Source organism: Gorilla gorilla, chromosome 20 (assembly GCF_029281585.2).
Source record: "Gorilla gorilla gorilla isolate KB3781 chromosome 20, NHGRI_mGorGor1-v2.1_pri, whole genome shotgun sequence".
Classification (NCBI taxonomy): Eukaryota; Metazoa; Chordata; class Mammalia; order Primates; family Hominidae; genus Gorilla; species Gorilla gorilla.
The window spans coordinates 60,277,619-60,301,134 of record NC_073244.2 but is presented as its reverse complement, the minus strand read 5'-3'; the positions used below and the strand labels follow the sequence as shown (position 1 = coordinate 60,301,134).

At 53.2% G+C, this 23,516-nt stretch overlaps 2 protein-coding genes and 4 non-coding genes across 23 annotated transcripts; all 6 read left to right on the top strand.

The window, feature by feature from the left end:
* Positions 1-905: 905 nt before the first annotated feature.
* On the top strand, positions 906-15,156 carry FLT3LG (fms related receptor tyrosine kinase 3 ligand). 15 transcript variants are annotated; one of them, XR_010132023.1, is made up of 10 exons: positions 3,433-3,574; positions 4,707-4,817; positions 5,141-5,194; positions 5,419-5,562; positions 7,900-8,038; positions 9,286-9,464; positions 9,540-9,608; positions 10,867-11,057; positions 11,136-11,257; positions 14,940-15,156. XR_010132023.1 is itself a non-coding variant. In XM_063701513.1 (9 exons), exons 2-8 carry the CDS (start codon positions 3,542-3,544, stop codon positions 9,585-9,587), a joined length of 708 nt encoding a protein of 235 aa, XP_063557583.1. In that variant the 5' UTR covers positions 932-3,183; positions 3,505-3,541; the 3' UTR covers positions 9,588-9,608; positions 14,940-15,156. The 15 variants fall into 15 exon arrangements, 11 of the variants coding, with proteins under 11 accessions (XP_063557585.1, XP_063557586.1, XP_063557583.1 ...); XM_063701513.1 differs by lacking the exons at positions 10,867-11,057; positions 11,136-11,257 and adding an exon at positions 932-3,183 and having other exon boundaries at positions 3,505-3,574; XM_063701514.1 differs by lacking the exons at positions 10,867-11,057; positions 11,136-11,257 and adding an exon at positions 3,292-3,353 and having other exon boundaries at positions 3,505-3,574.
* Positions 15,157-16,017: 861 nt separating this feature from the next.
* RPL13A (ribosomal protein L13a) lies at positions 16,018-21,284 on the top strand. 4 transcript variants are annotated; one of them, XM_004061159.5, is made up of 8 exons: positions 16,018-16,640; positions 18,837-18,909; positions 19,219-19,284; positions 19,462-19,563; positions 19,766-19,851; positions 20,025-20,084; positions 20,398-20,520; positions 20,706-21,284. In XM_004061159.5, the coding sequence occupies exons 1-8, from the start codon at positions 16,626-16,628 to the stop codon at positions 20,790-20,792; spliced, it is 612 nt and encodes a 203-aa protein (XP_004061207.1). In that variant the 5' UTR covers positions 16,018-16,625; the 3' UTR covers positions 20,793-21,284. The 4 variants fall into 4 exon arrangements, with proteins under 4 accessions (XP_004061207.1, XP_018870108.1, XP_055225909.1 ...); XM_019014563.2 differs by having other exon boundaries at positions 16,608-16,634; XM_055369934.1 differs by having other exon boundaries at positions 16,608-16,883.
* On the top strand, positions 18,952-19,035 carry LOC115933380 (small nucleolar RNA Z195/SNORD33/SNORD32 family). The gene has a single exon (XR_004069229.1). It is a non-coding gene; the product is annotated as a small nucleolar RNA Z195/SNORD33/SNORD32 family (small nucleolar RNA).
* Positions 19,602-19,686, top strand: LOC115933379 (small nucleolar RNA Z195/SNORD33/SNORD32 family). Its single transcript, XR_004069228.1, has one exon. It is a non-coding gene; the product is annotated as a small nucleolar RNA Z195/SNORD33/SNORD32 family (small nucleolar RNA).
* Positions 19,891-19,961, top strand: LOC115933381 (small nucleolar RNA SNORD34). Its single transcript, XR_004069230.1, has one exon. It is a non-coding gene; the product is annotated as a small nucleolar RNA SNORD34 (small nucleolar RNA).
* LOC115933377 (small nucleolar RNA SNORD35) lies at positions 20,160-20,245 on the top strand. The gene has a single exon (XR_004069226.1). It is a non-coding gene; the product is annotated as a small nucleolar RNA SNORD35 (small nucleolar RNA).
* Positions 21,285-23,516: the final 2,232 nt, after the last annotated feature.

Below are 23,516 nucleotides of genomic sequence, written 5' to 3'. Positions count from 1 at the left end.
AAGGTACAGGTGATTAAACAACTGCCTGAGAGATCCTGAATTGTTAACAGGTCAGCTCCCATGAGCCAATACGAGCCGCTTCAGCACACCACTGCCTTAGGATTCTGGTTGTGGGTGGGTTTTCTTGGTTTGTTTTTTGTTTTTTTGAGACAGAGTCTCTCTGTCGGCCAGGCTGGAGTGCAGCGGGGTGATCTCGGCTCACTGCAACCTCTGCCTCCCAGGTTCAAGCGATTCTCCTGCCTCAGCCTCCAGAGTAGCTAGAATTACAGGCGCGCACCACACCCAGATAATTTTTTGTATTTTTAGTACAGACGGGGTTTCACCATCTTGGCCTGGCCGGTTTCAAACTCCTGACCTCAAGCGGTCCGCATGTCTCGGTCTCCCCAAAGTGCTAGGATTACAGACTTAAGCCACTGCACATGACTGTTGATTTTTTAAATAAAGGATCTTGCTCTGTTTTTCAGGCTGTAATACAGTGGTGCAGTCACAGCTTACTGAACCCACCCTCAACCTCCTGGGCTCAATCCTCCCACCTCGGCCAGGCACGGTGGCTCACGCCTGTAATCCCAGCACTTTGGGAGGCCGAGGAGGGTGGATCATGAGGTCAGGAGATCAAGACCATCCTGGCTAACACGGTGAAACCCCGTCTCTACTAAAAATACAAAAAAATTAGCTGGGCACGGTGGCAGGCGCCTGTAGTCCCAGCTACTCGGGAGGCTGAGGCAGAAGAATGGCGTGAACCTGGGAGGTGGAGCTTGCAGTGAGCCGAGATCGAGCCACTGCACTCTAGCCTGGGCGAAAGAGTGAGACTCCGTCTCAAAAAAAAAAAAAAAAAAAATCCTCCCACCTCAGCCTCCTGAGTAGTTGGGACCACAGGCACGCACCACCATGCCTGGCTAATTTTTTTTTTTTTTAAATAGGCAGAGTCTACCTACGTTGCCCAGGCTGGTCTTGAACTCCTGGCCTCAAGCAATCCTCTCGCCTCAGCCTTTCAAAGTGTGGGACTACAGGCATCAGCCACTACACCTGAAGTAGAATTCTTTTTGATGTAAGAAACCCACTCTTACTAGTTTAGGATAAAAGGGAGTTTTCAGAGGCCAGGCTCGGTGACTCAGGCCTGTAATCCCAACACTTTGGGAGGCCGAAGTAGGCGGATCACCTGAGGTCAGGAGTTTGAGAGCAGCCTGGCCAACACAGTGAAACCCTGTCTGTACTAAAAATACAAAAATTAGCTGGGTGTGGTGGCGGGCACCTGTAATCCCAATTACTCAGGAGGCTGAGGCAGAAGAATCACTCGAACCCAGGAGGCAGAGGTTGCAGTGAGTTGAGATCACATACTTCACTCTAGTCTGGGCAACAGAGCAAGACTCCATCTCAAAGAAAAAAAAATGAGAGTTTTCCGGACTAGGTGTGGCAGTTCACACCTGTAATCCCAGCACTTTGGGAGGCCGAGGTGGGTGGATCACTTGTCAGAAGTTTGAGACCAGCCTGGGCAACATGGTGAAATCCCGTCTCTACTAAAATTATAAAAATTAGCCAGGCGTGGTGGCAGTGCCTGAAATCCCAGCTATCTGGGAGGCAGGAGAATTGCTTGAACCTGGGAGGCAGAGGGGGAGCCTGCAGTGAGCCAAGATCGTGCCACTGCACTCCAGCCTGGGCAACACAGCGAGACTCAGTCTCAAAAAAAAAAAGAGAGAGAGAGAGGAGTCTTCTGGAAGGCTACAGAGATTCCCTAGAGGCAATAGGGCGATAGGGCAGGACACACATTGAGGGGCCCCAGGACTTGGTCAGGAAGGAGCTAGAGCAGGTCCTTTGTCCATGGGCCACATGAGCTATTGGGGCTTGTATCTCTGCCTCTCTGCTTCATTTAAATCTTCCTAGCCAGATGGAAGGTCTGACCATTCGGTGCGACAAGGCAGCTAACCCAGGCTGAACAGGAAGTGAGGCAGGCAGAGGGATCAGGGAAGGGAAATGGATGGTGAAGGCCAGGACGGGCGAGGCTTTGCTGCAGTAACACACAACCCCCGAATCTGCGTGGGCCGCAACCACAACGTTAGTTTGTTGCTTACACTCCCTGTGCTCATCCGGGGCTGGCAGGATCCCTGTGCTCCTCCAAGTGGCACAGGAAACTTGGCTGATAGAGGCGCTCTCTCCATGCATCCTCCACCTTCCACTCCCCGGTCCCTTAGACTTCCATTCAGAAGTGACACCTGTCACCTCCACCCTCATGTGATTGGCCAAAGTGAGTGTGGCCATGTCCGAGTTCCCCAGGATGGGACCTCGAATCCTCCTGCAGGGAGGGGGGGGCAGCAGATGTTTCAGGACAGTCTGCCACGGATCAGATGGGTGAGCAAGAGATTCAGGATGGGCGTGATGGGTCACACCTGTAATCCCAGCATTTTGGGAGGCCGAGGCAGGCTGATCACCTGAGGTCAGGAATTCGAGATCAGCCTGGCCAACATAGTGAAACCTCGTCTCTACTAAAAATACAAAAATTAGCCGGGCATGGTGGCACGCACCTGTAATTCCAGCTACTCGGGAACCTGAGGCACAAGAATTGCTTAAGCCCAGGAGGCGGAGGTTGCAGTGAGCCGAGATTGTGCCACTGCACTCCAGCCTGGGCAACAGAGTGAGACCCCATCTAAAAAAAAAAATGCTTCAGAGATTCAGAGATCCACAGATGTGGAAGAGAGCTTCTATTTTGTCTCATGTACCACCTCACCCCTCAGTTTGGAGTTGGAGAAGCCGAGGCTTAGAGAGGTCAAGGGGCTGGCCAAGCTCCCACAGTGATAAAGCTAGTGCTAGGGCGACACCTGCCAGGCCCAATGTGACAAGATGCATCCTGAGTCCTGTGTGCCAAGCCTTGGCGGGGCAAAGTTGGGGCCCGGAGGACGGTAAGACACAGCAACTCCGAGTTCCCAGAGACAGATCCGGGTTCCAGCCCCAGCTCACCATGCACTGGGCGTGCCACCCAGGGAGTCAGCCCCACTGCAGCCCCCGATGCGGGCGTCCGGGGAACGCGCCATCTGCGGCGTGAGCGTCCGCCTCTCACCACCAGGGGGCGCGCTCCGCCTGGGCCCAGATTCCACCCCTTGACTGTCTCCCCCCAAAAATTTCCTTTCACTTTCGGTCTCTGGCTGTCACCCGGCTTGGCCCCTTCCACACCCAGCTGGGGCAAGCCTGGTGCGTGAGGAGACTTGGACTCTAGGTCCCCAAGGGGCGGAGCCAGGGTCCCCACTCCTGGGGCAGGGGGAGCAGAGGGTGGGGGGCTGGGTTCCCGGGTCCCTAACCTGGGGAGGGTTCTGGGGACCAGACGTCGAGGTTCTTAGAAGTGGAGATGAAGAGTTTTCACCGTAACTGGGGCAGACGCAGGAAGCCTGGGGGAGGAAGGGGCGGAAACTCAGCCACATCAATGGGACGCGGGAGGGGCGGGGAGGCAAAGGGGCGGGCGGGGCAGGGGCTGGGGCATGAGGGTCCGAGACTTGTTCTTCTGTCCCTTCCAAGACCCGGCGACAGGAGGCATGAGGGGCCCCCGGCCGAAATGACATTGCTGGCGCCAGCCTGGAGCCCAACAGTGCGTAAACCCCAGGGACAAGATCGGGAGAGGGGAGGCACAATGTCAGGATGGGGCAGAGATGAGGGGAGATGGACGGGAGAACAGATGGACAGATGACGAGGAAATAGGAGGGGAGATGGACAGATGTGAGGGGAGATGGATAGGAGAGGAGATGGACAGAGGATGGGCAGATGGATAGGAGAGGAGGGGGAGATGGACAGAGGATGGGCAGATGGACAGGAGTAGAGAGATGGACAGAGGAGGGGGAGATAGAGGAGAGGGATATAGAGAGGAGTGGGAGATGGACAGAGGAGGGGGAGATGGACAGAGGAGGGGGAGATGGACAGAGGAGGGGGAGATGGACAGAGGACAGGGCAGATGAACAGAGGAGAGGGAGATGAAGAGGAAGGAGGTGGACAGGAGGAGGGAGATGAACAGAGAAAGGGAAGATGGACAGAGGAAGGGGAGATGGACAGAGGGGGGGGGAGATGGACAGAGGAGGGGGAGATGGACAGGAGGGAAGATGGAGAGGAGGGGGTATGGACAGAGGAGAGGGGAGATGGACAGAGGAGGGGGAGATGGACAGGAGGGAAGATGGAGAGGAGGGGGTATGGACAGAGGAGAGGGGAGATGGACAGGAGGGGGAGATGGACAGAGGAGAGGAAGAGAGACAGAGGAGGGGGGAGATGGACAGAGGAGGAGGAGATGGACAGAAAAGGGGGGAGATGGACAGAGGAGACAGAAAGTGGACAGAGCCAAGAACGAATGAAGAGGACGTGGACCAAGATCAAGAGAGAAGCAGGCAACAGTGGTGTAGAAGGCAGAGGGAGGGACAGAGCTGGAGGAACCCGGGCGAGGAAACCAGACCTGAAGATGAGGGGGTTGGAGAGAGACCAGCAGAGTGGGGGAGATGGGGAGAGAGAGGGGTGGGGCAGAGGAGGATGCAAAGTGGACAGCATTGGACCAGAGGCAGAGAGAAACCGGGAAAGACGGGCAGAGATGGGGCCATGTCTCCAGAAAGTGTGGAAGAGGCAGAAGGACACCCAGGGAAGGAGGAGCGGGGAAGACAGAACAGTACAGGTGGGAAGCCCGGAGGAGGGGGCTGTGTGTGGAACAGCGGAGGGCTCCCCCAGCACCCCCTCCCCTGCAGACCTATCTCCTCCTGCTGCTGCTGCTGAGCTCGGGACTCAGTGGGACCCAGGACTGCTCCTTCCAACACAGCCCCATCTCCTCCGACTTCGCTGTCAAAATCCGTGAGCTGGTGAGCGGCGCTGCCCCGGACCCCCTCATGTGATCCCCCTTCCCCCGCCTTTTTTTTTTTTAAGTAGAGATGGGGTCCCTCTTCCTGTGTTTCCCAGGGTGATCTTGAACTCCTGGGCTCAAGCGATCCTCCCACCTTGGCCTCCCAAACCACTGTGCTTAGGGGTGTCATCCCTTTTTAAGGGCAAGGTTCTGTAGCTTCTTCTGGGTTCCCCCTCTCTTGGTCTTGTCCCTCTCTCTCTGGATCTCTGCTGCCACCTCTGGGTCCCCACAGTTCTGTTTCTCGCTGTTTTCAGCCAGGCCTGATCCTGTTTTTTCCCGCAGTCTGACTACCTGCTTCAAGATTACCCGGTCACCGTGGCCTCCAACCTGCAGGACGTGAGTCATGTTGGGAGGGACCTGGGATGGAGGTGGGGACCACAGACTCAAGATGCTCCACCGAGGCGAGTGGATAACCAGGCCCTCCCCTCCCCAAACCCAGGAATCAGAGTCCTCAGCCCCTCCTCCCTCAGACCGAGGAGCCCCGGCCCAGCCCCTCCTCCCTCAGACCCAGCAGCCCCGTGCCCAGCTCCTCCCTCAGACCCGTGGGTTCTCCCCTCTAGGAGGAGCTCTGCGGTGCCCTCTGGCGGCTGGTCCTGGCACAGCGCTGGATGGAGCGGCTCAAGACTGTCGCTGGGTCCAAGATGCAAGGCTTGCTGGAGCGCGTGAACACGGAGATACACTTTGTCACCAAATGTGCCTTTCAGGTCAGCCCTCAACTTAGGGGACAAGTGAGGGGAGGGAGATGCCTTCCTACGAATTAGAAGTAAAGCTCCGCTAGGCCTTGTTGGCGATTTGGACCATAGCCACCCAACGAAGGTAGAGCGAGAAGCGCCACCCTGCAGAGCCCTGTTCCTACAGAACAACACGTCCCCAGGCACCGGTGATGGGGAGCAGTCTGGTCCCATTCTGGGGCCCCGGTTTCCTAGGCCATGATGAAGGGTGCCACTGAGGGGTTCTTCCCCCCAAAAAAAACAGGGAGAGAAGGGGTCTCTAAACTGAGGAGGCCAGGCGTGGTGGCTCACTCCTGTAATCCTAGCACTTTGGGAGGCTGAGGTGGGTGGATCACTTGAGGTCAGGAGTTTGAGACCAGCCTGGTCAACATGATGAAATCCCGGCTGTACTAAAAATACAAAAATTAGCCGGGCATGGTGGCTCAGGAGGCTGAGGCACAGGAATCGCTTGAACCCGGGAGCCAGAGGCTGCAGTGAGCCGAGATCACGCCACTGCACTCCAGCCTGGGAGACAGAGTGAAACTGTCTCAAAAACAAAACAAACAAACAAAAACCTCTCTCTGAGGGCTGGGTGCAGTGGCTCACACCTGTAATCCCAGCACTTTCGGAGGCCAAGGTGGGAGGATTATTTGAGCCCAGGAGTTCAAGACCAGCCCGAGTAACACAGTGAAACCTCATCTCTGCACAAAAATAAAAATAAATTAGCCAGGCATGGTGGTGCCCACCTGTGGTCCCAGCTACTCAGAAGGCTGAGGTGGGAGGATCACTTGAGCCCTGGAGGTCGAGGCTGCGATGAGCTATGATTGGGCCACTGCACTCCAGCTTGAGCGACAGAGCAAGACCCTGTCTCAAAACATAAAATAGGCCGTGTGCGGTGGCTCACGACTGTAATCCCAGCACTTTGGGAGGCTGAGGCGGGTGGACTGCCTGAGCTCAGGAGTTCGAGACCAGCCTGGGCAACGTGATGAAAACCATCTCTACTAAAATACAGAAACAAAATTAGCCAGGCATGGTGGTGGGCACCTGTAGTCCCAGCTACTCGGGAGACTGAGGCAGGAGAATTGCTTGAACCCAGGAGGCAGAGGTTGCAGTGAGCCGAGATCACACCACTGCCCTCCAGCCTGGGCGACAGAGCAAGACTCCATCTCCAAAAAAATAAAAATAAAAATAAAATAAAAGGCTGGGCACAGTGGCTCACGCCTGTAATCCCAGCACTTTGGGAGCCCAAGGCGGGCAGATCACGAGGTCAGGAGTTTGAGACCACCCTGGCCAATGTGGTGAAACCCGGTCTCTACTAAAAATACAAAAATTAGCTGGGCATGGTGGCGCGCGCCTGTAGTCCAAGCTACTTAGGAGGCTGAGGCAGAATTCCTTAAACCTGGGAGGTAGAAGTTGCAGTGAGCCGAGATCGTGCCACTGTACTCCAGCCAGGGTGACAGAGCGAGACTCTGTCTCAAAAAATAAATAAATAATAAAATAACTTTGGGAGGCTGAGGCGGGAGGATCACCTGAGGTCAGGAGTTCAAGACCAGCCTGGCCAACATAGAGAAACCCCGTTTCTACTAAAAAATATAAATAAATAAATAGGCTAGGCACGGTGGCTCACGCCTGTAATCCCACACTTTGGGAGGCCGAGGCGGGCGGATCACGAGGTCAGGAGATCAAGACCATCCCGGCTAACACAATGAAACTCCGTCTCTACTAAAAATACAAAAAATTAGCCGGGCGTGGTGGCAGGCGCCTGTAGTCCCAGCTACTTGGGAGGCTGAGGCAGGTGAATGGCGTGAAACCAGGAGGCGGAGCTTGCAGTGAGCCGAGATCGCGCCACTGCACTCCAGCCTGGGCGACAGAGCGAGACTCTGTCTTAAAAATAAATAAATAAATAAATATGGCCAAGCACAGTGGCTCATGCCTACAATCCCAGCACTTTGAGAGGCCAAGGTGGGCAGATCACCTGAGGTCAGTAGTTCGAGACCAGCCTGGCCAACACGGAGAAACCCCGTCTCTACTAAAAATACAAAAAATAGCTGGGCATGGTGGTGGGCACCTATAGTCCCAACCACTGAGGAGGCTGAGGCAGGAGAATCACTTGAACCTGGGAGACAGAGGTTGCATTTCATCACTCCAGCCTGGGCAACAGAGTGAGACTCTATCTCAAAAAAAAAAATTAATTAATTAAATAAATAAACTCTGAGAGCCAGAGCTCACTGGGCCCTGTTGCTGGGCATCACCAGCAGGGAAGGGCCTTTGGCCTGCGGAGGGGCGGTGGGGGGATGACGTGGTGGTGACGTCTCCCTCCCCTGCTCCCAGCCCCCCCCCAGCTGTCTTCGCTTCGTCCAGACCAACATCTCCCGCCTCCTGCAGGAGACCTCCGAGCAGCTGGTGGCGCTGAAGCCCTGGATCACTCGCCAGAACTTCTCCCGGTGCCTGGAGCTGCAGTGTCAGCCCGGTAAAGGCTTCCAGGCACCCCCACTCCTTTCCCTCCTGTCCTCACGGCCGCTCCTCCTCTCTGCACAGTGCATACCAGACCCCATCTTTCTCATATTGGTTGTGATAAGGGCAAGCTTATTCCTCTTTCTGGAGCTCAGTTTACCAACTTTTTTTTTTTTTTTTTTGAGACGGAGTCTCGCGCTGTCGCCCAGGCTGGAGTGCAGTGGCGCGATCTTGGCTCACTGCAAGCTCCGCCTCTCGGGTTCACGCCATTCTCCTGCCTCAGCCTCCCGAGTAGCTGGGACCACAGGCGCCCGCCACCACACCCGGCTAATTTTTTGTATTTTTAGTAGAGACGGGGTTTTACTGAGTTAAACCAGGATGGTCTCGATCTCCTGACCTTGTGATCCGCCTGCCTTGGCCTCCCAAAGTGCTGGGATTACAGGCTTGAGCCACAGTGCCCAGCCTACCTTTTTTTTTTTTTTTTTTTTTGAGACGGAGTCTCGCTCTGTCCCCCAGGCTGAAGTGCAGTGTTGCATCTTGGCTCACTGCAAGCTCTGCCTCCTGGGTTCACGCCATTCTCTTGCCTCAGCCTCCCCAGCAGCTGGGACTACAGGCGCCTGCCACCTCACCCGGCTAATTTTTTTTTTTTGTATTTTCAGTAGAGACGGTGTTTCACCGTGTTAGCCAGGATGGTCTCGATCTCCTGACCTCGTGATCTGCCCGCCTCGGCCTCCCAAAGTGCTGGGATTACAGGTGTGAGCCACCGCGCCCAGCCTATTGTTTTTTTTTTTTTCTAAGTCGGAGTCTTGCTCTGTCGCCCAGGCTGGAGTGCAGTGGCGCAATCTTGGCTCACTGCAACCTCCATCTCCAGGGTTCAAGCGAATCTTCTGCCTCAGCCTTCCGAGTACCTGGGATTACAGATGCGCATACCATGCCTGGCTAGTTTTTGTGTTTTTAGTAGAGATGGGCTTTCACCATGTTGGCCAGGCTGGTCTTGAACTCCTGACCTCAAGTGATCCACCCACCTTGGCCTCCCAAAGATTTCAGGCGTGAGCCACCGCGCTCAGGCTATTCACTCATTTAATTTGTGACAATCTGATGAGGTAGGTACAATGATTATCCTGGTTTTACAGATGAGCAAACTGAGGCACAGAGAGGCCAAGCAGCCCATCCAAGGTCACACAGCCAGTGGCAGCCAGGCCTCTCTTTCCTTCCTTACCCCAGCCCTTCTCCTTGGTCACCCAGCCTCCTCTTTCTCCCCAGACTCCTCAACCCTGCCACCCCCATGGAGTCCCCGGCCCCTGGAGGCCACAGCCCCGACAGCCCCGCAGCCCCCTCTGCTCCTCCTACTGCTGCTGCCCGTGGGCCTCCTGCTGCTGGCCGCTGCCTGGTGCCTGCACTGGCAGAGGACGCGGCGGAGGACACCTCGCCCTGGGGAGCAGGTGAGCAGGCTGGGAAGAGGGGGTGAGGGGGCCGAGAGGGTGGCCCACTTGTGGCTGACACTTTGGGGCCCACAGGTGCCCCCCGTCCCCAGTCCCCAGGACCTGCTGCTTGTGGAGCACTGACCTGGCCAAGGCCTCATCCTGGTGAGTCCTTCCTGGGCTATGGGGCCTGGACTTTGTGTCTGCAGGTTGGGAGGGTCACTAGGAGGCCATGGAAGGGTGGTGAGCAGTGGAGGGGCAGGGGCAGCTCTAGGTGCAGAAAGACCCCTCTGGGGCCAGGCGCGGTGGCTCACGCCTGTAATCCCAGCACTTTGGGAGGCCGAGGCGGGTGGATCACTTGAGGTCAGGAGTTCAAGACCAGCCTGGCCAACATGGCAAAACCCATTCTCTACTAAAAATACAAAAATTAGCTGGGCGTAGTGGTGTGCGCCTGTAATCCCAGCTACTCAGGAGGCTGAGGAAGGAGAATTGCTTGAACCCAGGAGGCAGAGGTTGCAGTGAGCCGAGATTGCGCCACTGGACTCCAGCCTGAGTGACAGAGCTAGACTCCGTCTCAAAAAAAAAAAAAAAAGAAAAGGAAAGAAAGACCCCTCTGGGGCCACGGAGACAGACTGGAGACCAAGCCAGAGGCTGTGGGAAGGCCCAGGGTGAGGACCATGACTGAGCCAGGGCTGGGACCATGGGATGGAGTGGAGTGGATGGGCAGAGTCAGGGGTCAGAGATCAGGAGGGACCGGCCTGGGGCCTGACAGGCTTGAGTTGGCACAGATAGCCCTGGTCCAGTGATGGGGTGGACAGGGGGGAACCTGGGGGACGAGTCAGATTAGGGAAAGACATGGAGCTCACTGGGGACCTGAAGGAGCAAGGGGCCCTGGGGAGATCTGTGGATGTGGGAGTTTGCAAGTCTCCTGGGACAGGAAGGAAATGGCATTCCAGAAAGAGGGAACTGCCTTTGGAAGCCCTTTGGTATGAGAAAGATCAGGGTGTTCCAGTAACTTGGGCCAGCGTGGGGCAGCAAGGAGCCATGGGAGGTGTGAGAGGGAGGAAAGGAGCTGGGAACAGGTGTGGAGGGTGCAGGCAGGTAGGCAGGTGGGCCGGGAGAGAAGAAGGAGGGGAGGCCCCAGCGGGTCCCCTAACATTTCAAATCTAACATTTTGTAGTAATTGCTCACACATATAGTGCCTTGGTAATGCAGGCCTCATGTGGGGCTTGCTTGCTTGCTTTATTTTTTTTTTTTTGAGGTGGACTCTCACTCTGTCACCCAGGCTGGAGTGTAGTGGCGGGATCTTGGCTCACTGCAACCTCCACCTCCTAGGTTCAAGCAATTCTCCTGCCTCAGCCTCCCAAGTAGCTGGGATTACAGGCGCCCGCCACCATGCCTGGCTAATTTTTTGTATTTTTAGTAGAGATGGGGTTTCGCCATGTTGGCCACGCTGGTCTCAAACTCCTGATCTCAGCTGATCCGCCCGCCTCAGCCTCCCAAAGTGCTGGGATGACAGGTGTGAGCCACTGTTCCTGGCCCATGCTGGGCTTTCCACAAATGAACTCACTTCCTTGAGAAGTTCGTGCCATTATGATCCCAAGGCATAGAGAGGTAAATAATTTGCCAAAAGTCACACAACTCAAGGGTGACAACCAAGATTTGACTTCAGGTTGTCTTTTTTTTTTTGAGATGGAGTCTTGCTCTGTCGCCCAGGCTGTAGTGCAGTGGCATGATCTCGGCTCACTGCAGCCCCCGCCTCCCAGGTTCAAGCGATTCTCCTGCCTCAGCCTCTGGAGTAGCTGGGATTACAGGTACCCACCACCACACTCGGCTAATTTTTGTATTTGTAGTAGAGACGGGGTTTCACCATGTTGGCCAGGCTGGTCTCGAACTCCTGACCTTAGCTGATCCGCCCGCCTCAGCCTCCCAAAGTGCTGGGATTACAGGCATGAGCCACCACGCCCGGCCTCGAGGTTGTCTTGATCCAGCATCTGTGCCCTTCACTCTGCTGCCTCAGTTTCCTGATCTGTACAAAAGGCTCTAATAATAGTCCTTCCACCATAGGGTTGTTACGAGGTGAAGTGAAGTGACACAGGCAAGGCTCTTAGAGCAATGCAGCGGAAATGGCATGTGAGCCACCTGTGCGATTTTCACTTTCCTAGTAGCCACATTTTTTTTTTTTTTTCTCCTGAGATGGAGTCTCACTCTGTTGCCAGGTTGGAGTGCAGTGGCGTGATCTCAGCTCACTGCAACCTCCACCTCCCGGGTTCAAGCGATTCTCCTGCTTCAGTCTACCGAGTAGCTGGGATTACAGGCACCCGCCATCGTGCCCAGCTAATTTTTTGTGTTTTTAGTAGAGACAAGGTTTCACCATGTTGGTCAGGCTGGTCTCGAACTCCTGACCTCATGATCCACCTGCCTCAGCCTCCCAAAGTGCTGGGATTACAGGCGTGAGCCACCGCGCCCAGGGTCACAGTTTTTAAAAAAGGAAAAAGAAGCAGGTAACTTTATTTTATGCAGTATATCCAAAATGTTGTTATTTCAACATGTAATCAGTATTTCTCAATGATTAATGAGACATTAATCAGTTGGAATCATTCATCATTTTGGAATATTTTACATTCTTTTGTCATACTAAGCCTTCAGCATCCAATGTATAGTTTATTTATTTATTTATTTTTCCTTTTGAGATGGATTCTCGCTCTGTCACCCAGGCTGGAGTGCAGTGGCGCGATCTCAGCTCACTGCAACCTCGGACTCCCTGGTTCAGGCGATTCTCCTGCCTCAGCCTCCCCAGTACCTGGGATTATGCCACCACACCCAGCTAATTTTTGTACTTTTAGTAGAGACCGGGTTTCACCATGTTGGCCAGGATGATCTCCATCCCCTGACCTCGTGACCCGCCCGCCTCAGCCTCCCAAAGTGCTGGATTACAAGTGTGAGCCACCGCGCCCAGCCCAGACAATAAATTTTTATCAGAAATGCTTCATCTATATTTAAATTTCATGAAATTTACAGTTGCCAAAAGTAGATTCACATAGTCAAGTTGTTCAAAACATACATTAAACCAGCCTGGGCCACATGGCGAAACCCCATCTCTACAAAAAATTTTAAAAAGTAGCTGGGTGTGGTGGCACATGCCTGTAGTCCCAGCTACTTAGGAGGCAAAGTAGGAGGACTGCTTGAGCCCAGGAGGTCGAGGCTGCAGTGAGCCATGATTGTGCCACTGCACTCCAGCCTTGGTGAGAGAGCAAGACCCTGTCTCAAAAACAAAAAAACCACACAGAAGAGTTTAGAATCTCAGTTGCTATCTCTGGGAATCATCATGATTGCTAAGACCGGTATCTATCCAACAACAACAAAAATAATTAGTGCACTCCAGCCTGGGCAAGAGAGGGAGACTCTGTCTCAAAAAAAAAAAAAAAAAAAAAAAGATCAAGGACCAGTATCTAAATTGCTCTGTCGCCCAGGGTGGAGTGCAGTGGCACGATCTCGGCTCACTGCAACCTCCGCCTCCCGGGTTCAAGTGATTCTCCTGCCTCAGCCTCCCCAGTAGCTTGGACTACAGGCACGTGCCACCACACCCAGCTAATTTTTGTATTTTTAGTAGAGGTAGGGTTTCACTATGTTTGCCAGGATTGTCTCGATCTCTTGACCTCGTGATCTGCCCGCCTCAGCCTCCCAAAGTGCTGGGATTATAGGCGTGAGCCACCACGCCCAGCCTTTTTTTTTTTTTTTTAAGAAAAGGTAATACATTGAGCAGTTTTTCCTCCCAACCTAGTCCCTGTCCAATCTGTTTCCTGTCTTAAATTTATTTTTTATTATAATTTTTTTTTTTTTTTTTTTTTTTTGTGAGACAGACTTTTGCTCTTGTCACCCAGGCTGGAGTGCAGTGGTGCTATCTTGACTCACGGCAACCTCCACCTCCCAGGTTCAAGCGATTCTCCTGCCTCAGCCTCTGGAGTAGCTGAGATTACAAGCGCCTGCCACCACGCCCAACTAACTTAGTGTATTTTTAGTAGAGACGGGGTTTCTTTTGTTGTTGTTGTTGTTTTTGAGACCGAGTCTCACTCTATTGCCCAGGCTGGAGTGCAATGGCACGATCTTGGCTCACTGCAACCTCTGCCTCCCGGGTTCAAGCGATTCTCCTGCCTCAGCCTCCTGAGTAGCTGGGATTACAGGCACACACCACCACGCCTGGCTAATTTTTGTATTTTTAGTAGAGATGGCGTTTCACCATATTGGCCAGGCTGATCTCAAACTCCTGACCTCGTGATCTGCCCGCCTTGACCTCCCAAAGTGATGGGATTACAGCCATGAGCCGCCCTGCCCAACCAACACCTGATATTAATTTTATTGTATCTCACCCAGCATGGTGGCTCACACCTGTAACTCCTTGGTAGATCGCTTGAGCCTAAGAGTTCAAGACCAGCTTGGGCAACATGGTGAAACCCCGTCTCTACTAAAAATATAAAAATTAGCTGGGCATGGGGGCATGCACCAGTAATCCCAGCTAACTCAGGAGGCTGAGGCAGGAAGAATGGCTTGAACCCGGGAGGCAGAGGCTGCAGTGAGCTGAGATCATGCCACTGCATTCCAGCCTGAGACAGGGCAAGACTGTCTCAAAAGAAGTTTAAGTCCAGCCTCAAACTCCTGGACTCAAGTGATCCTCCTGCCTCAGCCTTCTGAGTAGTGCACCGGCCCCATCTCAAGTGTTCAGTATTCACAGGTGGCTTGTTACTCCCGTATTAAAGAGCAAAAATAGAGAACGTTTCTTTTTCTTTTTTTTCTTTTTCTTTTTTTGAGATGGGAGTTTCGCTCTTGTCGCCCAGGCTGGAGTGCAATGGCACTCCAAGTAGCTGGGATTACAGACGTGTACCACCATGCCTAGCAAATTTTGTTTTTGTTTTTGTTTTTTTCTTTTGAGACAGACTTTCGCTTTTATTGCCAAGGCTGGAGTGCAATGGTGCAACCTCGACTCACTGCAACCTCCGCCTCCCGGGTTCAAGCAATTCTCCTGCCTCAGCTAATTTTGTAGTTTTAGTAGAAACGGTTTCTCCATGTTAGCTAGGCTGGTCTCAAACTCCCAACCTCAGGTGATCCGCCCGCCTCGACCTCCTAAAGTGCTGGAATTACAGGCGTGAGCCACTGTGCCTGGCCCTAATTTTGTATTTTTAGTAGAGATGGGGTTTCTCCCTGTTGGTCAGGCTGGTCTCAAACTCCCAACCTAAGGTGATCCACCAGCCTCAGCCTCCCAAAGTGCTGGGATTATAGACATGAGCCACCGCGCCCGGGCAAATATAGAGAACATTTCTATCATGGCCACGTTCTCTTGGACAGCAATGCCCTAGCACATAGTAAGCGTTTGCTGGGAATGGAGTTGTTTTGGGAATGAGTCTGTGGCCCGCCCCAAGCTAAGCTACTTTCCCTCTCCTCTCTCAGCGGATCCTTAAACAACCCAGTGAGACAGACATCTATCATCCCATTTTACAGGGGAGGATACTGAGGCACACAGAGGGGAGTCACCAGCCAGAGGATGCATAGCCTGGACACAGAGGAAGTTGGCTAGAGGCCGGTCCCTTCCTTGGGCCCCTCTCATTCCCTCCCCAGGATGGAGGCAACGCCAGAATCCAGCACCGGCCCCACTTACCCAACTCTGTACAAAGCCCTTATCCCCATGAAATTGTATATAAATCATCCTTTTCTACCAGCTCTGGCCAGGTCTGTCTATGGATGGGTGTGAATGGGGTACTTTTGATTTCAGAATCTTGGTTTTTGAATTGCAATGCAATGTTTCATTCAATACGTGTTTTCTGAGGTCCCCTGGAGCCCCGGGCCGGCGCTGGGCAATGTCAGAGCCTGGATTTGAGTCAGAACCAGCCCAGTCGCCCCAGGTCTCCTTGGCTATGGACGAGAAGACAAGGGATTCAGCGAGCCTGGGTGCAGGATGCCACAGGCTCCTATGGAGATAGCACAGAGGCAGTGTGAGAGCCCGCTGGGGGCAACTCACCCAGGCAGGGAGAGCAGAGAGGCTTTCCAGAGCCAAATGGCATTGCGATGGTGACAAGCCAGATTTGGAGGGGGTGGGGAGGGCATCCTGGGCAAGGGACCCAGCTGAAGCAAAGGCCAACAGTCCAGAAAGTGAGAAGTTCCTCTGAGGAACGCTCAGTGGATTGGTGCAGCTAGGCAACTAGAAGCCATTCCTTGATCCACTCTTAGAGGCCCTGGGGAAGACTACCTCCATCTGTTTTACAGATGGATAAACTGAGGCCCAGATAAAGCCAAGGGTTTGTCCAGGTCACAGTGAAGTCGACCAGACACAGGAATCCAAATCTCTAAGCCTAGAATGGGCAAGGCGCCGGGGCTCACACCGGTAATCCCAGCACTTTGGGAGGCCGAAACGCGAGGATCACTTGAGCCCAGGAGTTCGAGATCAGCCTGGCCAACATGTCAAGACTCCCCCCGTTCCCGGGCCACAACAAAAAATATATATATGTATGTATGTGTATATATATATATATATATATATATATATATATATATATATATATATATATATATACTAGCCAGGCATGGTGGCGCGCCCCTGTAGTCCAAGTTACTCGAGAGGCTGAGGCAGGAGGATCCCTTGAGCCAGGGAAGTGGAGGCTGCGGTGAGCCATGATCGCCCCACAGCACTCTGGCGTGGACAACACAGCGAGACCCTGTCTCACAAAATAAAGTAAGCCCGGACTGAGTGCGGAAAGGCGGGCCTGGCGGGTCTGGTCTCCCCATGCGGGCCACCAGAGGCCCTGCAGCCTTCAGTCGCTTGAAGGGGTAATGGCGCTTCCACTCACAAACATGGCGGACAGAGCGTGTGAACGAGATGAACAGCCCCTCAAAAATATGGCCGCCGAGGCTGGACGGCCGTGCCCCAGCAGCACCGCCTCCGCGCCCCACGTGATCTCTCGCCGGGCACAGCGCCGACCGCGGAGGTCCAACCGGAAGAATGTCCGGATTGGACATTCGGAAGAGGGCCCGCCTTCCCTCGGGAATCTCTGCGCACGCGCAGAACGCTTCGACCAATGAAAACACAGAAAGCGGTCTGCGCAACCGCGTTGCGTCACTTCTGCCGCCCCTGTTTCAAGGGATAAGAAACCCTGCGACAAGACCTCCTCCTTTCCCAAGCGGCTGCCGAAGATGGCGGAGGTGCAGGTGTGGGCTCCGCGCGGGCCGGGGCGGCAAGGGGCCGGGTGGGATCCAGGCCGGAATGGGGTCGCACCCTCTCTGTCCTCCTGCATGTTTTGCGGAGCTTAACATCCATAATGAAGCAAAATGGAAGTCTTTTGGGATAAGGGGAATGTAGGAAATGCCGCGGCTCTCTTTAGGCCTAGGGTTGGCTACAATGCGGCATTTCCTTCTCGAGGCGAGGGTGATAGAGCTTCCAGCACAGGACAGGTATTTTACAACTAGATTTTGCTTACCTTGAACTCGGGTAGTGGGTGGGGGCCCTGGGGTAGAGTCTTGGCCGAATTGGATCCTTGTGTGTCCTCAGCGATGAGGAACACGCGGAAGTGTGGCCGGGCGGTCTTGGGGCAATGAGGAACTTGAGTTTTGGCCAAAATGGAAGGTATTTTTATCCCGCTCAGCGCGCGGGCTACTTTGATTTCACGTGGAGGTGTTAATCGGGGTCCCCTGCAGCTCCGGTTCTTTTAATTCTCAGTGCCTTTCTGCGGGGGGTCGAGAGCTGTTGGCTGCAAGGCACTCGGGAATGAACTCGTTTTCCGTCGTTTTGGGGATTGGCGATTGTCCTGAGGCGTGTTACTGGAAGTCGAGAGCTGTGATGAATGGTTCCACAAGGATGGGACATCTTTTGGGCCTGACACCTCGGGGCCCTTTCCCTGGCTCCTGGTGTAGCTTCTTAAGTATAAAGGAGGGGTTGGCCCTGGAAAGGTTTCTTTGTGAGTAGTTTGTTGTTGGGGCGGGTGACATTTCAGAGCCAGGCCGATCTAGGCAAGTTGTGTTCACCAAGCATGTCTCTTCGTGCCTAGCACAGTTTGCAATGTTTTGCGTAGTTCAGTTAACCATATTCCTGAGGCAGATATTGGTATCCTTATTTTACAGAGGAGGAAATTAAATTGGAATTGGTGATTTTGGGCCAAGGTCACGACTTCAGGAAGTTTGTCTGGATTTAAGAGTCTTTGTACCAACGCTTACAAAGCATGTGTAACAACCAGTGTGTGCTTCATGCTTTTGCATTAAAACAATGAGGATTTCTACTTTTAGTGTTTTTTCTGAGACGGAGTCTCGCTGTGACACCCAGGCTGGAGTGCAATGGTGCGATCTTGGCTCATTGCAACCTCTGCTTCCCAGGTTCAAGTGATTCTCCTGCGTCAGCTTCCGGAGTAGCTGGGACTGCAGGTGCCTGCCACGACGCTTGGCTAATTTTTGTGTTTTTAGTAGAAACAGGGTTTCACCATATTGGCCAGGATGGTCTCGAACTCCTGACCTCAACTGATCTGCCCGCCTAGGCCTCTCAAAGTGCTGGGATTACAGGTGTGAGCCCCTGCGCCCGGCCAGGATTTCTACTCTGGAGGAAGCTGAGGTTTGGTGCCTGAGCAGTTTACCGGGGAAAGCAGAGTGCTCTATAGCAGAGCTAGCATGGGCTTTTGACTACTCTGCCTAATCTCATCCCACCTGAAATTCGGTTTTCTTCCAAATTAAATTTGTGGTGGAAACATCCTATACATTAGAAGAGAATTAGATTGTGTTAACATCCTACAATTGATTGGCCACGGTGGCTCAAGCCTGTAATCCGAGCATTTTGGAAGGATGAGGCACACGGTTCACTTGAGGCGAGGAGTACAAGAGCAGCCTAGGCAACATGGCAAAACCCTGACTCAACAAAAAAAAAAAGTACAAAAATTAGCTGCGTGTGGTGGTGCGCACCTGTAGTCCCAGCTACTCATGAGGCTGAGGTGGGAGGATAGCTTGATCCTGGGAGGTCGACAGCCTGTGCAACAGCGAGACCCTGTCTCAAAACCAAATCCTACAGTTCATTAGTTACAAGGTCTTGTAACTGGGTAGTCAGTGGGCAGAGCCTTGCTGGTCTTCGTTCAAATCTAATTGCTTTGCAAAATACAATCTGAACATAAAATACCCATAGAAGAACTCAGATATGAGGGGAGTTTGGGCCTCTTAAACTGCTCACTCACTGATCCTGAGGCAGCCTTGCTTTCTCAGTCCCTGTTCCTCATCTGTAGAAAGGGGCTCGGTGCATAGTTCCCAGCTCTGATGGCTGGGTGCAAGGCACGCTGTTGGCACGGTAGGACAAAAGAAGGGAATGCTTGCTTGTGAGGACAATCAAAGGCTGTCCTTGTCTCTGAGCCCTTTTGCCCTTGTCTCCCACAGGTCCTGGTGCTTGATGGTCGAGGCCATCTCCTGGGCCGCCTGGCGGCCATCGTGGCTAAACAGGTACTGCTGGGTAAGTCGCTGCTCGCGGCCCCTCTGTCATGGGCTCCCGCTGGAGGTCAGTGATGAGCAACATTCACCATCTTTCGTTTGAGTCTCACGGCCATGAGATCAACCCCATGCACCGCTCTGAGACCTGCCAGCCACTCTTCCCCAGGGTTGGGGACTCCAGGCTCAAGAAGTAATTATGTATTAGGCTAGTTTTTCATTTAAACATGAACTTAGCTCTGGCGAGTACTGTGCTGTGTCTGGAGGGTGACTGCATAGGCAGTGGTAGAACCCTCAGGCGGCTCGGCCCTTCTAAGCCTTTCCCTCCCTCTAGGCCGCAAGGTGGTGGTCGTACGCTGTGAAGGCATCAACATTTCTGGCAATTTCTACAGAAACAAGTGTAAGTTAGGACCTGGGAGGAGCACTGGAGAGGGTCTCCCTGTGGGGTGTTGAGGCTCTGAAAGCAATTGCAGCCGTGTTGGGAGAGGCTACTTGGGGTTTCTGAGAAGGCCCTTGGAAGTGGGGTTTTGGGGGTGCTGGTAGACTGGGCAGGCCTCACACTCTCCCCTCTCCCTAGTGAAGTACCTGGCTTTCCTCCGCAAGCGGATGAACACCAACCCTTCCCGAGGCCCCTACCACTTCCGGGCCCCCAGCCGCATCTTCTGGCGGACCGTGCGAGGTGAGCAGAGCATGGGGACTGCAGGTGGTGACGGGCAGGCGGCCGGTGATGAGAACTTCTCCCACTCACATTCGAGTTTCCCAACCATGAGATGACTCCACATGCACTACCATCTGAGGCCACCCCATGGGCCCACCTCAGTGGGGAGGGTGGGCGTCCTTATGAGGCCCTCTGACTGGGCCTGCTATCTGTCACCCAACAGGTATGCTGCCCCACAAGACCAAGCGAGGCCAGGCCGCTCTGGACCGTCTCAAGGTGTTTGACGGCATCCCACCACCCTACGACAAGGTGAGCTGTGCCAAACCCCGCAGGCAGCGGCCTTACCTGTGGCGTCCGTGATGTTCCGCAACTACCTACATTGTTTGATCCTCATGAAAGCAGCACTGGCTGAGACGCCAGTCCAGCCAACCTCCTTCCCTGTCTGTCCCTCCCGGCTCTAAGCCCCTCTCTTTCTCTAACAGAAAAAGCGGATGGTGGTTCCTGCTGCCCTCAAGGTCGTGCGTCTGAAGCCTACAAGAAAGGTGAGTCCCAGCTTACGCTGCGCCATCTACTTGGGAGATTTCAGGCCTGCTGAGGGATCTGGGGACCCGGAGCCTGGCAGATGATGTCCTTATCTCACGATGGTCTGCGGATGTCCCTGCGGGAATGGCGACAATGCCAATGGCTTAGCTGATGCCAGGAGGGTTGGGTGGGTGCTTTTCTAACAGGCCTGCAGAGAACAGTTGCATTATGATATGTCCAGCTGTCAGTCACCTCCCAGCTCTCACCAGCTCCGGCTCTTCAGGGTGTGGGGGCTTAGATATCCTTACAACTTCATTTGTTCACCCCTCCCAGTTTGCCTATCTGGGGCGCCTGGCTCACGAGGTTGGCTGGAAGTACCAGGCAGTGACAGCCACCCTGGAGGAGAAGAGGAAAGAGAAAGCCAAGATCCACTACCGGAAGAAGAAACAGCTCATGGTGAGGCCAGGGGCTGGTGCTGAGGGGGGCATCTCACTCCTGGACAGGTCTGGCAGGTGCCTTGCCCACAGAGTACTCTTAACTGGCAAAGGGCCAGCCGGGGTTGGGGTGGGTGGGATGCAGTCCATGTAATGAGGGCAATGCAACCCCTCCTGACCACCACCACCTGCACTTATTCTTGGCAGAGGCTACGGAAACAGGCCGAGAAGAACGTGGAGAAGAAAATTGACAAATACACAGAGGTCCTCAAGACCCACGGACTCCTGGTCTGAGCCCAATAAAGACTGTTAATTCCTCATGCGTTGCCTGCCCTTCCTCCATTGTTGCCCTGGAATGTACGGGACCCAGGGGCAGCAGCAGTCCAGGTGCCACAGGCAGCCTGGGACATAGGAAGCTGGGAGCAAGGAAAGGGTCTTAGTCACTGCCTCCTGAAGTTGCTTGAAAGCACTCGGAGAATTGTGCAGGTGTCATTTATCTATGACCAATAGGAAGAGCCACCAGTTACTATGAGTGAAAGGGAGCCAGAAGACTGATTGGAGGGCTCTATCTTGTGAGTGGGGCATCTGTTGGACTTTCCACCTGGTCATATACTCTGCAGCTGTTAGAATGTGCAAGCACTTGGGGACAGCATGAGCTTGCTGTTGTACACAGGGTATTTCTAGAAGCAGAAATAGACTGGGAAGATGCACAACCAAGGGGTTACAGGCATCGCCCGTGCTCCTCACCTGTATTTTGTAATCAGAAATAAATTGCTTTTAAAGAAATCTGGCGTCTTTGCACTGTGTCTGCTGTGGAGGCAGGCCCCTGGCAAACGGGGGGTGAGGAGCTTGAAGAGGGTAGAATGGGCTGTGCTAATATACAGAATATATGTAACTTGCTGTAAATTGAATGATCCTTTATAGATACCGCTTACAAACCAAAGACAAAATGTGGCCAGCAGTGCCTGGTGCTTCCTAGTTAATATAAAGCTGTCTCATTCTAATTCAGCTGCAAAGTATGGACCCATGCCCTGCTGCCAGGCTGCTGTAGTCCCGGCGGTCTGTAGAGACAAGCATTTTGCAAATGATAAGCACTAGAATAACAGATAACGCTAGGCTTTATGCACTAAGAGAACCCATTAGATCTGCTACTCTGAATCCCAGAAAGGGCACTGATACAGAGCATTTAGTACTAGGTAGCAATTTCATAAAATGTCCCTGGTCAAAGCTTGCTGGGGCAGGCCCCGTTCCCATTTTACTGATGTCTAGCAGTCGTGTTCAGTAATACGTCATACCCAGGTCCCCACGCTAAACAGCCTAAACACTAAAAGTAAACATGCTGTGAAGTAAAGGAAGCTAGATTCATGCTGTCCTTGCGGTTGGATGCCAAGATTCAGGAGTAACTGTTTGGTACTCGTATACTTACATGTACAACCTTACCCCAGAGAAAGATGAGTGGACAGTGATGTGCATTGTGTTGATGGCAGATTATAACTTGCCACACCATTCCATCAGGGGCTTATTAAACTTTCCAGAAAAGTCTGAAGAGACCACAGTGGCTTGTGTTTTCCCTGAGAATCAGTGAACATGGGTGGTGCCTACCCCTGCCAGAGTCCCCACATGGATTCTCATCCACCAGAGAAGCCAACTCCAGAAATAACCAGACTTAGAGCATAATCTTCAATTTCACCAACTCCATGTGAAATGGCACAGTTATCCTTCAAAAGCATGATCCATTAGCAAATGGGAATGTGGGTTTTATAAAAATTTTTAAGACTGAGAAACCATCAGGAAAGACGAGCCACAGACTAGGAGAAAATATTTACAAGTCATCTCTTTTTGAAGGTCTTGTATCCTGCTATAAAGAACTCTTGGCCAAATGCAGTGGCTCACGCCTGTAATCCCAGCATTTTGGGAGGCCAAGGCGGGCGGATCAACTGAGGTCAGGAGTTAAGAGACTAGACTGGCCAACATGGTGAAACCCCATCTCTACTAAAAATACAAAAATTAGCTGGACACGGGGCAGGGCGCCTGTAATCCCAGCTAGTCGGGAGGCTGAAGCAGGAGAATCACTTGAACCCGGGAGGCAGAGGTTGCAGTGAGCCGAGATTGCGCCACTGCACTCCAGCCTGGGCGACAGAGCAAGACTCCGTCTCAAAAAAAAAAAAACAAAACAAACAAAAAAAACTCTTACAGGATGTGGTGGCTCACACCTGTAACCCCAACCATTTGAAGTGAGAGGACTGGCTTGAGTCCAGGAGTTGGAGTCCAGACAGGGCAACATAGGGAGACTCCGAGTTAACAAGAACATTTCTTTTTTTTTTTTTTTGAGACAGAGTCTGGCTCTGTCGCCCAGGCTGGAGTGCAGTGGTGTGATCTCCGCTCACGGCAAGCTCCGCCCCCCGGGTTCACGCCATTCTCCTGCCTCAGCCTCCCGAGTAGCTGGGACTACAGGTGCCCGCCACCGTGCCTGGCTAATTTTTTGTATTTTTAGTACAGACGGGGTTTCACCGTGTTAGCCAGGACGGTCTCGCTCTCCTGACCTCGTGATCCACCCGCCTCCGCCTCCCAAAGTGCTGGGATTACAGGCGTGAGCCATCGCGCCCGGCCAATTTTTTTTTTTTTATTAAGAAGTTCTATAGCTGCACTAATTGATACACAATACACAAGCCACTAACCCCACTTGTGGCCCCTGAGCACTTAAATATGAATAGAGTGAGGCTGGGTGCAGTCTCACACCTGTTCCCGGAACTTTGGGAGGCCGAGGCTGGAGAATCACTTGAGCCCAGGAGTTCGAGACCAGTCTGGGTAATATAGCGAGACCCTGTCCCTACTAAAAATAAAATAAATTAGCTGGGCATGGTGACACATGCCTGTAGTCCCAGCTACTTGCAAGGCTGAGGTGGGAGGACTACCTGAGGGAGGTCGAGGCTGCAGTGAGCTATGATTGAGCCACTGTACTCTAGCCTGGGCGACAGAGAGACACCCTAGGGAGTCTCTAAAAATAAATAAAATACC